Source organism: Triturus cristatus, chromosome 8 (genome assembly GCF_964204655.1).
Source record: "Triturus cristatus chromosome 8, aTriCri1.1, whole genome shotgun sequence".
Taxonomy (NCBI): domain Eukaryota; kingdom Metazoa; phylum Chordata; class Amphibia; order Caudata; family Salamandridae; genus Triturus; species Triturus cristatus.
The window spans coordinates 1,327,118,531-1,327,132,824 of NC_140591.1; the positions used below are offsets into that span (position 1 = coordinate 1,327,118,531).

General features: G+C 42.9%; 1 protein-coding gene across 3 annotated transcripts in view; it reads left to right on the plus strand.

Annotated features, from left to right (window-relative positions):
- The first annotated feature begins 1,885 nt into the window (after positions 1–1,885).
- Positions 1,886–14,294, plus strand: part of USP25 (ubiquitin specific peptidase 25) — a 439,609-nt gene continuing 427,200 nt past the window's right edge. For all 3 annotated transcript variants that reach the window (XM_085623051.1, XM_085623052.1, XM_085623053.1), the window contains exon 1: positions 1,886–2,199. In XM_085623051.1, coding sequence (XP_085479177.1) covers positions 2,158–2,199 — 42 coding nt within the window. In that variant the 5' untranslated portion in view covers positions 1,886–2,157. The remainder of the gene's footprint in view (positions 2,200–14,294) is intronic.

Here is a 14,294-nt window from a genome sequence, read left to right on the forward strand (position 1 = left end):
TGGCACATTTTTTACGTTTGGCCGTGGGAGTGAGCACCTGTCATGAGGGAACTATACAGAGTGAGGTGATATCAAACCATAACTGTTCTTGCAGTATTTTTATGATTTGCAACAGAGTACCCTGCCTGCCAAACTCGAAATCAGGACTTAAGGCGTGATTATCAGGGGGTTGGTGCATGAATCCCTGCATAAACCTATGTTTAGGAAGAGTTCTGAATTATGAGTTGGAAGGTGTTTACCGTCATCTGGTGTGCTAAAATATCTCACCCAGTTTTAAAATGTTGGCATGTATTCAGGGGCGCAGCTTCATGTGGGTGTTTGGGGTGTTACACCCACTCCCCCCCCCACCACAATAAATGTCTTTTGTGATACATACAGGGCTTTAAGTGGGCCGGGGCTCACCGGGCTGAGCACTGGCAGTTTTTTAAAAGGGGCTCTGTTTTGTGCCCTGGCACAAGCAATCCGTTTTTTTCCGGACTGCAGTGACAGCAGGCACATGATGTACGCGTGCTCACACTGCCCACTTCTCACTACGGCATGACATCATGCAGAGGTGCAACTAGAGCCAAATTTCGGGGGGGGGGGCTGAGAAAATGTTTCGGGGGGGCTAATTCTTCCATCAATAGGCATAGTGGAGATGCAGAGGCTCTAAGAAGGGGTGAATAAACAACAAAGCCTCATTAACAAGCAAATGGTCTTTTAAAGACCTGTGAAGTATTCAGGTGCGGCTGTGTGTGTCTGGGAATCTATGTCAGCCCGGGCTGCCACACACGATGGGGGTGGGGGGAGCTGAAGCCCTTTGAGCCCCATGGGCGTTGCGTGCCTGACGTCATGCCAGGTGAGCATTGCAGGAGAAGGGAAATCCTTTAAAGAGAGTAATTTTCTCTCCGGATTTCCCTTCTCTTTTTGAAACTCAGGCGCAGCAACATTGTTGTGGTGTCACCAGGGCTTTAAGTGGAAGCTTTTTCAATATTATATACAAGCCATAGTTGCTGCTTATTTATCCTATGCAACTAAAAACCATTGACAAAGCCAATAGTTCTGACTTGTAGGTATCATGTTACTTGTTGTATCATATATCTGAATCCATGAATGACAGAAACAGCAAAATACAGGTCGGGCGGCACACTATGCTAAGCACAGATTTTTAGTTTGTGTTTTAAACCACACCCTTAATTACATTGGCCACGCCCCTCTGAGAGACCCCCCCAGTTTTTTCATCCCACTTAAAGCCCTGGATACATAGTTGGGTACAACTGCTTTCAGTCGGATATGGTGAGCTGCCTGTCGGAAAATGATATGCCAACGTGATTGTTGGGATGGGTAAGAGCTTGGGTATCAGATTTTCCAACAATTTACTGACCAAGCTACGCTCCTGCATGTATTTATCCCAAGAGTATCTTTATTAATCTGGTGCGCTAAAAAGCACTTTTGAGTTTCTCAAACTCTAAATCAAGATGACTCTCTAGTGAGAGAGTTCAAGGAGAGAGGAGTTGGCCTAAGGCAAAAAATGTAACGTAACTGGTGCTATGTAAAGCGCTCTGATAGTTCGCGCTATATAAAACTCTGCAAAATAAAAAAAAAGCCAAGCTGCAAATGTGTGAGCCTCACTCGCAATGAGTAAAGACTTGAAGGTCTAGCGGCGCTGGTTTGGTGAAGATCTGGCGAGCTCTTTGCCTTTGGTTTCCAAGTCATCTCTGATTCCACTCGAACTTTTCACAGATTATTTTACACTGGGTTAATATTTCGGTGAGCCAGTACCTCGGGAAGCTGTTCATACTGATACTGAAACGAACGTATAGTAAAGAGACGACGGCGCTAGCTGTGCCTAGGCTTGGAGAGTGGGAGGAGGCCGGGGCCTGCAGGGAGGAGCCGGAGCCGGGCTGAAGGGAGAGGGCGGAGATTTGTGGGGCGGGTTGTGGGCAGCGGACGGGCGGTGGCGGCAGTAGCTGAAGCAGGCAGCACGTCCACCGGTGGCGCTGCAGGAGCGGGCGGCTTCAGTCGCGCTGCTGCGTGTTTCCCATCGGCGACCGCTCCGTGCAGCACCTCCGCCTCCCCTCGCCCGTTGGACCCGGTGTCCCTCCGCGCCGCTGCAGCGCCCGGGCCTCACGCCTCCTTTGCACCGCCTGCCCGCCGCGGCCGCCGCAGGGCCGGGCCATGACCGTGGAGCAGAATGTGCTGCAGCAGACCTCGCAGAAGGTGAGTCCCGCCCGCACCGGAGGTCAAGCAGATGGCACCGGCGGCTGCAGCCCGTGCCCGGTCCCCGGCCTGTGCCCTGCCCCGAAGCCACGCATTCCAACCAACATCCGGCCACCTACACCTTCCCTGCCTGTCACGGGGTCCTGCTGCAGCGAGTGACCTGCCCTGCAGGAACGGGCACCTCCTGCAGCGGGGAAGCTCCTTCATGGCGCTAGCACGCCCCCACAGTAGCTGGAGTTTACTTACACCCCCTTCCAGCTTGTCTATACCTGGGGCAGCCCGCTCCCTACCTTTGCAACTGTAGCGACTCCCAGCTGTCTTGCACCTCAGGATTCCCCACTCACGCCCATAAAAGCAGGCTCACTCGTTCCTCCCCCAGCAGTTCACATCTTACACAACCTCCTCACGCCCCTTCGGGTAGCTTTCGCCCTCGTCGCCAAGCATGTATAACAACCACATTGTGGCCGAGTGGTCGAACCCTTTTACAGGTCCTGTAAAGGTTGTTTTGCCAGTTGCTGCAAAGTGCATTTTTCCCAGAGTTGTTTTCTGCGCAGCACGTTCTTGGCCCAGCAGCAGAGCAAGGCCCTGGTTTTGGAAGCGGTGCCCAGGGCCCTCCCTTGAACCCTGGTACACAATGGCCCGCACTGCATACTTGGTGCATGACGGGTCAGTTCGTATATCTGCCAGCCTCGGAGAGCCCGGGTCTTTGAAGATTGTTTTGATCCCCAGGCATTGACATGCATGGGAGTCCGGCATTCTAAAAGGGGTGTGTTCGAGTGTTCTGAAAAATATTAGCCAGAGTCGAAGTAGAGGGCTACGGATTTGACAGGTTTGTATTTGTTTTGTCCAGCAACATTAGAAAGTCAACCTACTTTTTAGGACACATTTCAAACCCTGGTTTGTGCTACCTGTTTTTCTCGTTACAGGCAATGTCGTTATCTTTTCGCGTAATGTATTCGTTTGTGTTTGCTAGGAAAGCCAAACGGGAAATTAAAACGTGTTAACATTTTTTTTTTTACTGCATGGTGTTTGGCATTTAGGCGGCTCCACCCATCTTCAGAACGTTCACGAGAGAAACGTGTCTAAAGTTAGTGACAGTTGTGCTGAAAGGCCGCATGCCGGCTTTTACAGTGTTGGAAAACCTACTACAACGTCTATTTGCACGCCATATGGTTGATTGCCCTCTTTGGTTGACAGATGACAACTGTTGTTTTTATGGCTTTAAAGTTAGCTAACTTCCTTGGACACTAAGCTGATCGCGATAGTACACCCATAAACGGTTCCAGAGAGCCAGTGCCATCGTTCACATATAATTTGTCAATAGTTCGACATTCAAGGCCTGAACTTTACAAGTAAATATTAGCATTTTTGATCATGGCGTGATTTCGTAAACAACGTCTTGTATTAACTTTTTAAAAGGCAAGCAATCGGGCAGTTAATGTTTGAAGTCAATTTCTGAAGTCATGGAGGTCTTACTTTATATGCAGAACAGAACATTTGTGATAAAGAAAAAATGTAAACGCTGAGGGATTTTGGGTAAATTCCTCCTTTTGAATTTTCTTCCGCAGCTTAGGCATTTATTTCCTTCTTGGCCTTTATGGGAAGTTAAGAATATGAACGTACTATACACTTATTTTTCTTCTTTAATTCATTCATGTTTGGCTGCTTAATCTTCACCACCTTTAGCAAATTAGCTTGCTGTCGTGTTTGGCTAATGTAATCTTCCCAGGAACATGGTTATATTGTGTGTTTTAACCTCGTTAAATGCTATATGCAATTTGTGGTCTAAGGGAAATAATCCGCATTATGCGACCTCAGTAGGTTGAGTACTTGTTGCCGAGGTTCCTGTGGTCACACTCGAGCCCTTCCTTCTGCTGATTCAACCCTGTCATGATCAATATGGTTTGTATAGTTGAGCTGGGTAATTGTAACTTTGATGAATGAAGTCCTATGTTTATGTTAATTCCTTGGGAGCATTTTAAACACATAGTTCAAGAGTCTCTTTTCCCTTAACGGAGTTCTTTCTTATTGCAAGACAAGGTTTTTCGTGTAGAATTAACAAGTAAAATATCTGGGAGCTCCTAAGATTTGTTTCACAATTTTGTTTTTACTGTCACCAAAGGCCAAGGAGGTAGCATTTGGAAATATTTGTTACTGCATATGTTTGGGTGGAAGTTTGGAGCCATGTATTGACACTACTTACGTTGACAGATGTGAAGCTTGATGCAGCAGGGGTGGACCTCTGTCTCTGTATGTCCTTACGTTCTTCGGCAAAATAAGCCTGGTTTATTAGGGGTTGCCCATCCTTTAGGCAGAGCCCCCTCCTATAGTGCCACACAACATAAGTTCTAGAGGACACATCAACAAGTTTTGCTAACTAAAAGATACACCTGTAGTTTTAAACTTTCAGGCTGCACATGGAGCTATTGGCTGTTTTACATTTCTACTTTAACTCTGTAGAAAAACCCTTCATCCTGGCCTTCCTAGCTCTGGTTATGTTGTTCGCTAAATGACAGCCAACATTGTAAGTACCTAATATCTATCTATCCCGTACTGTATGACTTCCACTTTTCAGAGCATGACCTGAAAATCTTGATTTTTTTTTTAGGGACTGTTATCTTCTTTCACAAAATACCCCTTCTTAAATGTTTCTTGTACCAACTTATTCACATTCCTTTGCACATAAAATTGAGTGTTTCGTTTCCAAACAATTTTTATCTGTGCTTAACCTGATGATTGCTGCACTTTTTTTCCCTTCTATCCCAAACATATATTATTTAGTTGTTTTTTGACTGAATTCAAGATAAACTGATTATAGGCCTTGGGCGGTCTATACACTGTAGATGAGTCTTTAGTTTTTTTTTTTTTTTACTTTATACCCGCACATTATTAAACAAGTTAACATGTAATTGGTACTATGTTAATATCTCAATGACTGTATAAGGTTAACCAGTATTGTAAGTTTATAGCATAGCTCTTGGTTGAACTTAGATGCATAGATCATCACTGAGCCAGATTCATATGGTTGTTGGACTTTGGTTCATGACATAGTGCTCTGTTGTACCACTAGACTAACTATTCTGATGTAATGTGCCAGAGGTGCTTTCCAAATGCAAGAATGAGTGGCGCACCACACTGCTTACTCAGTGTTAAAGGGGTGTGTGTGTAAATATATTCAACCGCTTGCTATACCTAAGTGCATGCTCCTGACAGCCCTGGTGCACCTACTGTCAGTAGGCAAGCCACCCGCCGAGATGCATAAAAGTCGTGCATCCAAGAAAGCCAGCATGCATTCCCGTGATCCTGCATAATTTATTTGCAATGTCACAGCTAATGCATTTCAGCGATTGGTGTTCATCACAACAAAAAACACTCAGCCACATGTGAACGAATGGAAACTGAAGAAATCCTATCGGTGGCAAAGGCCAGGACCGCCACAAAACTCACTGCTGCATGTATCCTTTTGCCGTGCACAACTGACAGTTGCTTGTAGCAGCCAACCTCCCAGTCCCACATTGACCATGCAGTTAGCAAGTAATTACCAATTTTGGGAGCTCTACTTCTGTGTAGATGATTCAAATGGTGCCAAAGATATTGGCATATCAAAGCTTTTTTGCCCCATCCCCCTTTATTCATTATATTCACATCCAGACTGGAACCCCTGATCTGGCCATAACCTGACATGCCAACAGAATACGAGACCTGTACATTCCTGTCACCTTTTGTGCAGATTTGACAAAGGGTGCCAAAGTAATTATCAATATTTTTTTTGTCCCCGCTCTTTAACCATGCCCCACTTTACCAATGTGCATGAAACTCAATATATCAGAAACAAGTTAAATATGTCCAGTGTCTGCCAAATTTCAAGCAGATCTATGAAATGCCAGCAGCGTTATTAGCAAATCGATGAGTTTTCGATTTCTCCATTACCCGCCCTACCCCCTGATCACATCTGCATGAAATCTGAGATGTCTGCCTTGAGCTTAACCTGCTGATGGCCCGCACATTTCATATGCATTTATTAAGCAACGCCAAGTTATTAGCACATTAAAATGTTTTTCGCCTCACTTTTATTTTATTTCCTCTATTGATTTGCACAAAACTTGGCATGCCCACAGGTGATAAGAACTAAACCTGCTTAAGGTCTGCCAAGGGATTGGGCAACAATACTAAACTTATTAGCGAATTAACACATTTGTGATCCTCCAGCCCATTAACTGGTTCCACGGCAGATCAACAACAATGTACAAATACTAATTGTAAGCTAAACAGGCTAAGCATCTGACAAATTTGGTACACGTGTCACAAATTTGTCAAAACAATGCTAAAAAGAATGTATTTGTTTTTAGTTTTGTTTTTTGTTCAAAATATCATCTGTTTGAAGACCATAACGCACAATCTAACTGCGAATTAGCCCTATGGGCGTATGTGTAACAATGATTGATGCACTGTGATGTTCATGCAGAGTTGAAATAAAAACAAATAACAAAAAAACCCACAAAAAACAATGTTAAAATTATAGTAGGCAGTTTAAAAGAAAAAAACACTCTTACATCTTTTAAGATGCCTCTGTAACTTGGCCCCCGAACTCCACCAGACGCTTTTTTCTAACAGTAATAGCTCAAAAACCACTGAGTGCATTTACACCAAACCAAGCAAAGCCACCCCTCTAAGAAAAGGTGTTATTTCATGCCAAATTTGGTGTAATGCTGTTTTCTGTTTTTTTCTGGAGCAGAGTGCATTGTTTTCAATGGAAGTTCAAGTTTACATTTTCTATTTTTTATCACCTATTGGAGCTACCTAATAGATTGATCTGCCAGAAACTTGAGCCTAAGCAAGATTCACTTTTGTTTGCGAAGTTTTTTGCAGATTCGTCAAACTGTAGCTAAGTGACAAGCAAAAAAGAAAAGAAAGTCCATTCAATGGAAACTCAAATTTAACCGTATGTATAGAGCCGCAGTTTGTATGCTGAATTAATTGACGGCTTTTCATTTGGTTGTGTTTTTATGTACTGATTAAGTTGGGACAAAGTTGGCGTAACTAATTGTGGCACAGCAAGTGACTCATCAAAGTAATTCGAATGAATGATAAGTATTGATTAGGCTTATAGTGACTAAGTTTACCTGAATTAATATCAGAGTAGGTCATTCTGTATGATACTTGGTGCATATTTGAAGTCTGCTTCTTGTTCCTCTTCGAGTTTAATTCGATGAACATAGTTGTATGGCCTAAAATGCAAGCCACATTTGTGTAGGGGTGTGTGTGTGTGATTTGTGTAGTTACAATTTTGGGGGGGAATTCACACAAGTGATATGAGTATCTCAGGAAACTGATTGTCATAGAGTTTGTGGGTTATGTTCATCAAAGTCCGGTGATTCTGTTATTGATCCCAAAGAGGAATTGCATGGTCATTTGGCTACCGTGAATGTACGTTTGAATCTTTCTTGTTTTTCATGTGAAGTATCTACCTTCTTCTACACCCCCTGAAGAGAGGTGTTTGCATAGGGACGGACGCTTTTCCACTTGCTCACTGTTATACCTGCTGCTCAAGCAGTATGCATGTGCTGTGTGGTATGTTGGTGCATGGTGATGCACTGGAAAGTTGGGTGCCAGTGAGTGTTGATTGAAGTATTGGTAAGGAGGATGCTCCTGGTGGAGCTTAACATCTGGCTTATTTTAGAAGTTAACTATTGGAACTCGTTACTTGGACCGAAAATAAATAAACCTTCTTACCTACACCTTGGAGTTTGGACCTTTCTTTTCATTACAACGCTCACCTACCTGAATTAGGCTTGTAACTGGAAGCGTATACCCAGAAAGGTTTGATTCTGTGGTGTTCGAGTTTGTAGTGCCATCTCCTGGGGCACTCTGTTGAGACCACAACATGTTCTGCTCTGAACCCATTTATGATGACAGCAGCAAAAGTGAATTAACTGGCAGATTTTCTGCAGTTAATTGAATCATCGGTGTCCACTAAAAATAAACAGATCCTCATTATTTGAATCGGTGTTTGTGATTTGCAGGCACAGAGGCAAGATTTTGCTCACCTAAATTTCACATATCTGCACAAAAAACATTTAAGAATAATTCCAAGGGGTTTGTGTGATTTAAACTTGGGCAGGGATGCACTGGAGGCGAAAGTGTGGCAAAGACATTCTTTGTTAGACCCATCCCTTCACTTATATACTTGTAATTCTGAGAAAAGCTCTGTAGTGTCAATCTTGTAACAGTTTCTGATTGAAGGAATGGTTCTTGATGTCACAAGATTGCCACATCAGAAAACCGTTTTCTGCAGTACTTCCAACTGCATTTAGTACCATCTAAAAAAAGGTTGAGTTGAAATTATCCACATTACTCATGTTACTAGAAGAAAGGCACTGGCCTCTTACTTGTGGGTAAGTGCTCACAAGATCTGGTCTTTTAAGCAGTTGGGTGGAAACCTTTTACTTCATTTTCAGCTCTGTGTACATTAAGAGGATTGCTGATTGCTTTGTGCTGATTCTCATGACCTTCTTGTCTGACCCTCCATGACCGGTAGAGCTAAATGCACCAAGAGTTGTTTTTTATGTAGAATTACTTTATTTCTTTTTTTTTTATTTAATGGAGTTTATAAAGTGCAGCATACACCACAAGAGTAACTTGATGCTGAAATTATAACTCCATCAGTGGAAGAGCTCCAAATCATGCAGGAAGGGAACGACCAGATCGTCAACATTTTCCCGACTGTGAGCAGGTTTGGATTGGATTGGGAGAGTCAATAAAGGGGATTCTATTCCTGAGGCTACAGAAAATGCCCTACTGCCAATCGTAGCAGGTCTCTCGGAGTGAAAGTGCCCTAGCTGGTCTAAGGCACCGTCGTAGGTTCTAACAATTGAAACATTGAGACAAAGTAGTATATTTGGGATCACAGCAACTGCTTTGAGAAGACATTCCTTTACTGATAGCTAGTGTAGAGAAAATTGAGCCAAGAAGTTAAGCCCACTTTTCTTTAGTCCTTCCGTAGTCCATTTTGGCCTTCAATCGTTTCTGATGCCGGAAATTTTTAAAATGACCTTTGTATCACCTGCATTCATTAATAATGGAAATCAAGACAGGGTGAGGTAAACCAGAGGTGTAATTTAGATATGAAAGAGCAATGGGGACAAAACAGGACCTAGGGAGCACAAAAGGTCAGAGAGGTAGGTGCAAAAGTTGGAGAAACCATCTGAAAGGACGAAGTGCTTTGAAAACCCTTGAATCAGGTTTTTGCCAAATCCTCCAACCCCATGTGCACCCAGTTGTCACTATAGGATCTGGTGACCCATAATATTGAAGGCTGTCATCAAACGAAGTTAAATTAAAGCTGTCGGAACTAGTTCATCAAGCCAGCGGCGTCCAACAAAGCTATCCTGACAGTTTTTGTGCTACAGCCCTATTAAAAGCTGGTTTGTGTTGGATGAAGACGATAGTTTTTCCTATCTGACCATCTAATCGCTTCAATGCTGCTTTGTCTAATAATTAGAACTGGTGCCAGAGCTGCAAGATTGGGAGAGAGTTGGACAGATTTCTCTTGAGCTGGGCAGAACAATTCATGCTCTGTGAGGCACAGGAATTTTGCCGCAAATGGAGGTTTCACTTCACAAGGTCCTTGTATAGGTAGCAACATTAAAGAAACTGCCCTTCTGCAAGAGCTCCTGTATTCCTCTTGGAATGGTGGGGCAACTCTCATTCTCACTTTACTAGGTCATTGCTCTGCTTGACTAACATTAGTTTGACTGACTGTGATGACTTGTCTCTTCGTGAAGTTGGAGAAAGGTGTTGCCCTTGCTTGGAACCTCTGCACTGTTTTCTGCTTATCACCTGTCTCTCTGGCCATTTGTGTCCTCCACTCAATACTGTAGTTGACACATTTGAAAACAGAACACTCCTCGTTCACAATCTCTGTTTATTATGTTTATGCTGTGCTACATAATCTGATATAAGGACAATGTTCCACATAGAAAATGCATTTGTTAGAACATTTAAAGCTGGCTTTGTTGATTGGACATATTAATCTATCAAGACGAATGCAATTACATTTCCTTAATTGGAAACTATGGAAATGGTATGTCCCATAATTTTCTGTTAAATCCTATTGTGTTTTATCTATAATTTTCATGTAGGTGAAGATCCAGGCAGAGTAATTCTTGGCTCAAGGAAAAAGTGTGTGTGTGTGTGTGTATGTATGTATGTATGTGTGTGTGTATATATATATATATATATATATATATATATATATATATATATATATATATATATGTGCACGCCTGCACCCTGTGTAGTACAGGGGGCCAAGTGACAAGGTGCAAAACCAGGCAAATCAATATGAGTGTCACGCGGCGTTGTTTTATGAGAGAAATAAGCCAACTGCTAATTCAATATGTTCATTAGAGAATACTCACAATCTATTGATGTATAATAGTTGACGTTTCTGCCCGTGCAGCAAATTGGATGGAATCTTTTTCACAACACAGGCAGGAGGGTTGAGGAAAAGAAGATGAGTAGGCGTGGAAAACTATACTGCAGGAGATTAAAGTGCTTGAGCCAAACAAGAAACTCGTTGAAAATCCCCTTTCCCTTGAAATATCCTAAGCCGTGAGGAATTCTAATGCTAGTCAACAGGATTGGGTTTCTAGGTTCCTCCTTTTAGAGCCAAACGCATTGTGAAAAGGTAGGTTAGGATGGAATACTCTGAGACCAGCATTGAAAGCCTAGGTGGCAGGGGAAGACTCATAACCCTGAAGGTGGCTTTGGGCCAAATTGCCTTTAACATTGAACATCAGAAACGTCTTAGCACAGTGCAAGGCCTGGGTTGTCCTACTTTGTCAACTTAATTTCTGTTCACGGATTATTTTAACCACCTTTGCTCACCCCACTGTGCCACTGGTACACCTCTCAACCTTTCCCACCGAACTGTTTCCCCTCTGAGTCAAAACCAACATTTTATTTTTTATTTTGGTGTATGTGTTGGCCAAAGCTTAATATAATTTGTTGTTCTGGTTGCATTAATGTTTACTTTTTAGGCTGGTTTCCTCTCTCACACTCTTCAAATTAAACCCTGCCCCCTACTACAGAAATTCTTGTCGTCTGCACACTGAGAAATTGGGCTAATTTCAGTTTAATAACGGGACAAAACCTTTAGTAACACTGACATTGAAAGTGGTTGGTGTGTTTACATTCACACCGATTTAAATAACTCCTCTGACTTAATAGTGGAAGGTTAGTAAGAGTCTCTGTATAGCGAAGGTGTATTGGATTTATAATTGATATCACTTCAATAGGAAGGATGATCCATCCAACTTAAACAGCTATTCTTTCTATAGAACCTAGTGTTACTGATGGTTCCTCTATGTGCAAATGTTTGCTGTTTTCAGATCCTACATTGATGGTGTACCAAAACGTTGCTTTTAGTGTCATACAGGGTCATGTGGTAGTAATTATGGAAGACTTGTACTGTCCAAAGGACCACGGCTGTATGCAGGAGGTCATGGTTCCCCCTTCCTCCCAATCGCTGCAGGGCATTTTCATGCGTTCAAAGAAAAAACAGCAACTTTGCGCTGTGCGGAGGTTTCGATTTCAGACTTGAACCCCCTCCCCCCTTTGTCCCACCCCACCCCCCTTGCGTTGCAGTCTTTTCCGACCGGTGACCGAGAAAGGAGTGTGCTGTGATATTTTCTTCTTGTTGTTTTTTTAAAATATATTTCTTATTGCCATTTGTTCCAGAAGCCTTCAGTTCCAGAAGCCTTCAGTTCCATCTCCAACCAGTTAGGGATCCATGGTAATGTTTGTGTTCCTCAAATGACCTGTACCTCAATAAGACCATGTTGGATAAGTGACAGCTGGGTGCCCTTCCTTGCTATTAAGGATCCTTCCTTATACGCGAAGATATCAGGCATCCTGAAGAGCCTCACCTTGAGCCAGCAAACGTTATTTACTCTTCGTGCATGCCCCATTATGGGCTCCTAGTCACTTGTAACAAGTACCAGAACATGCTGGAATACTTGTGGAACCTCCCAGCATCCCTCTTGTATGCTTCAAAGCACTGGAAGTAGAGTACATTGCAAACCTCCGCCTTTCCTTTACCACACAAATGACTCCTGAAGTGTTGTATAAAATAACATCACATACACCTCTTCGGTAGAGTGGCCAACTGATCCCCTCTGTGCCCAAAGCCCTTATGGGCCACCATTCGTACTCCCCATGAACTCATATGCACCATTGTATCAAGTTGGAAGACAACACATTTGTGTCTGGTCTATAAAGCCTGTTATGTGCTAGGGCAGTCTGATGAGAGGAACTCCATGTGTGCCTTTGTGAACTGCAAACAAACACCCAAACGTATCTGTATGTTTTGACCCCTGCCTTTGGAAGTCAACTAGGTCTGTTCCTAGAATCTCAGAGAAGAGGAGCTGCTTACTCCGTTTAGTATGTTTACTCCTCGGATTCTACAGCTGTGCTCCAAAAGTAACAGATGTGCAGCTCAGTTTACCTGTGTGGTGGTGTAGACAGGTGAAAATATTGCTCCCTACTTCTCAAGTAAACCAGCCTCTGCAGGGCACTGGAGTATAGCACTGCCATCTTAGAAATCGTTATTCAACCCACAGAAATCCTCATGAAGGATACCTGATAAGAACCCTCTGTGCTCTGTCGGTATATCTGGTGAGTTCTAATTTGAAGACGGTGGCCAGGGAATCAATAAAAGCTTCTTCACACCACTCACTAAAACGTTATATTTGCTTACAAGGAAGCCTTTGTCATGTTTAAAAGCTTCCGGTTGCCATTGTAAGCTGAAGGAGTGAGAGATATATTTGCTCTAATGGCGAGTTTGGTCCACCACTGCCTGGCCAGATATTGTTCAGGGATCACAGCTTTAACTGATGCCACCTAGAAGAAAACAGTCTCTGCTCCGTAGTTGTCCAACTCAAGGATAACCCGTTCAATGTAAAGACCTGCTGATTGGACCTCTGGTTTCACTACCACATCTCGGCATGTTTCTCCAAAGAAGAGACTGGGCTGTGGAGTTAAGAAAGCGTCCGGCAGCCTCTGCTGTATCTCTTCCCCCCCTCCCCCCCCCTCCCCAAAATGTGACATGCTTATGTAAAGGGGGAAGTGCTTGGACATCCTGCTTAAGGGAGTGTATTAGAATGAAAAACTATTCTTTATCTGTAGTGAATACCCTAGCCATATTGGCCAATTCCACCATACTGTTGAGCTGTGGAAGTTCACCTCTTTTCTTCTGGGATTTTGATGAAGAATCTTACTCCCAATTCATTCCTCGTCAGATTTTCAATGATGACTAATCTCGCCGACCCAGCTATCATGGCAATGGGTCTGGGCTCAGTGGTGCTTCTTTACTTCCACTCTGATCTGAAAAGAATGTCTCATTATTTTTCAGGCTTTGCCTTTCACACTGAAATTAGGCTATGCCATATGAATGAAAGAAGTCAACTGAGCTCAAATTGCCCTTTTAGTATCATGAGATCTGCAGCTGTTGTATGCCAAACCCCCATTGTTTGTCATTCTGGTGCAGTGGTGTTTATAAAGTTAAAGACTTGGAGAGCAACTCCAAGTCTTGAGCCACTTAACCGTAAACTATTCTGCTTGAAGTAAAGGAAAATTGGAACAAAACGCTACAGCCAAGCAGTTACATTTCTTTTAGATGTGTAGTATTTGAGAAATTAAGGTATTGGTCAAAAGCCAGATAATTAAAATTCTTGAGGATTCCGTGATGATTTCAACTTAAGTTTAATACATTTTCATTTTGGCTTGACCCACATCCAGCACTACCCTTGCAGCACCCTGCAAGTCCCCGAATTCTTTATTTGGTATCATTACCTGAGCAAGGCTAAACCATAAATAATGATGGTCATATCAGGAGCAAACAGAACAGAAGTGCAAAGCTCGCAGTTCCAACTTTTAATGAGCAGTGCTTAACACATGGTGAACAGCAGAAAGTTCAGTTGTAGAGATACACTTTATCACTTACTGCATGCTTTTTCAGCATGCATATAACATAACTCTAATTACAATAATAACAGGATTTAGAACAGTGTTGTATTTGGTCTTTGAATAATAAA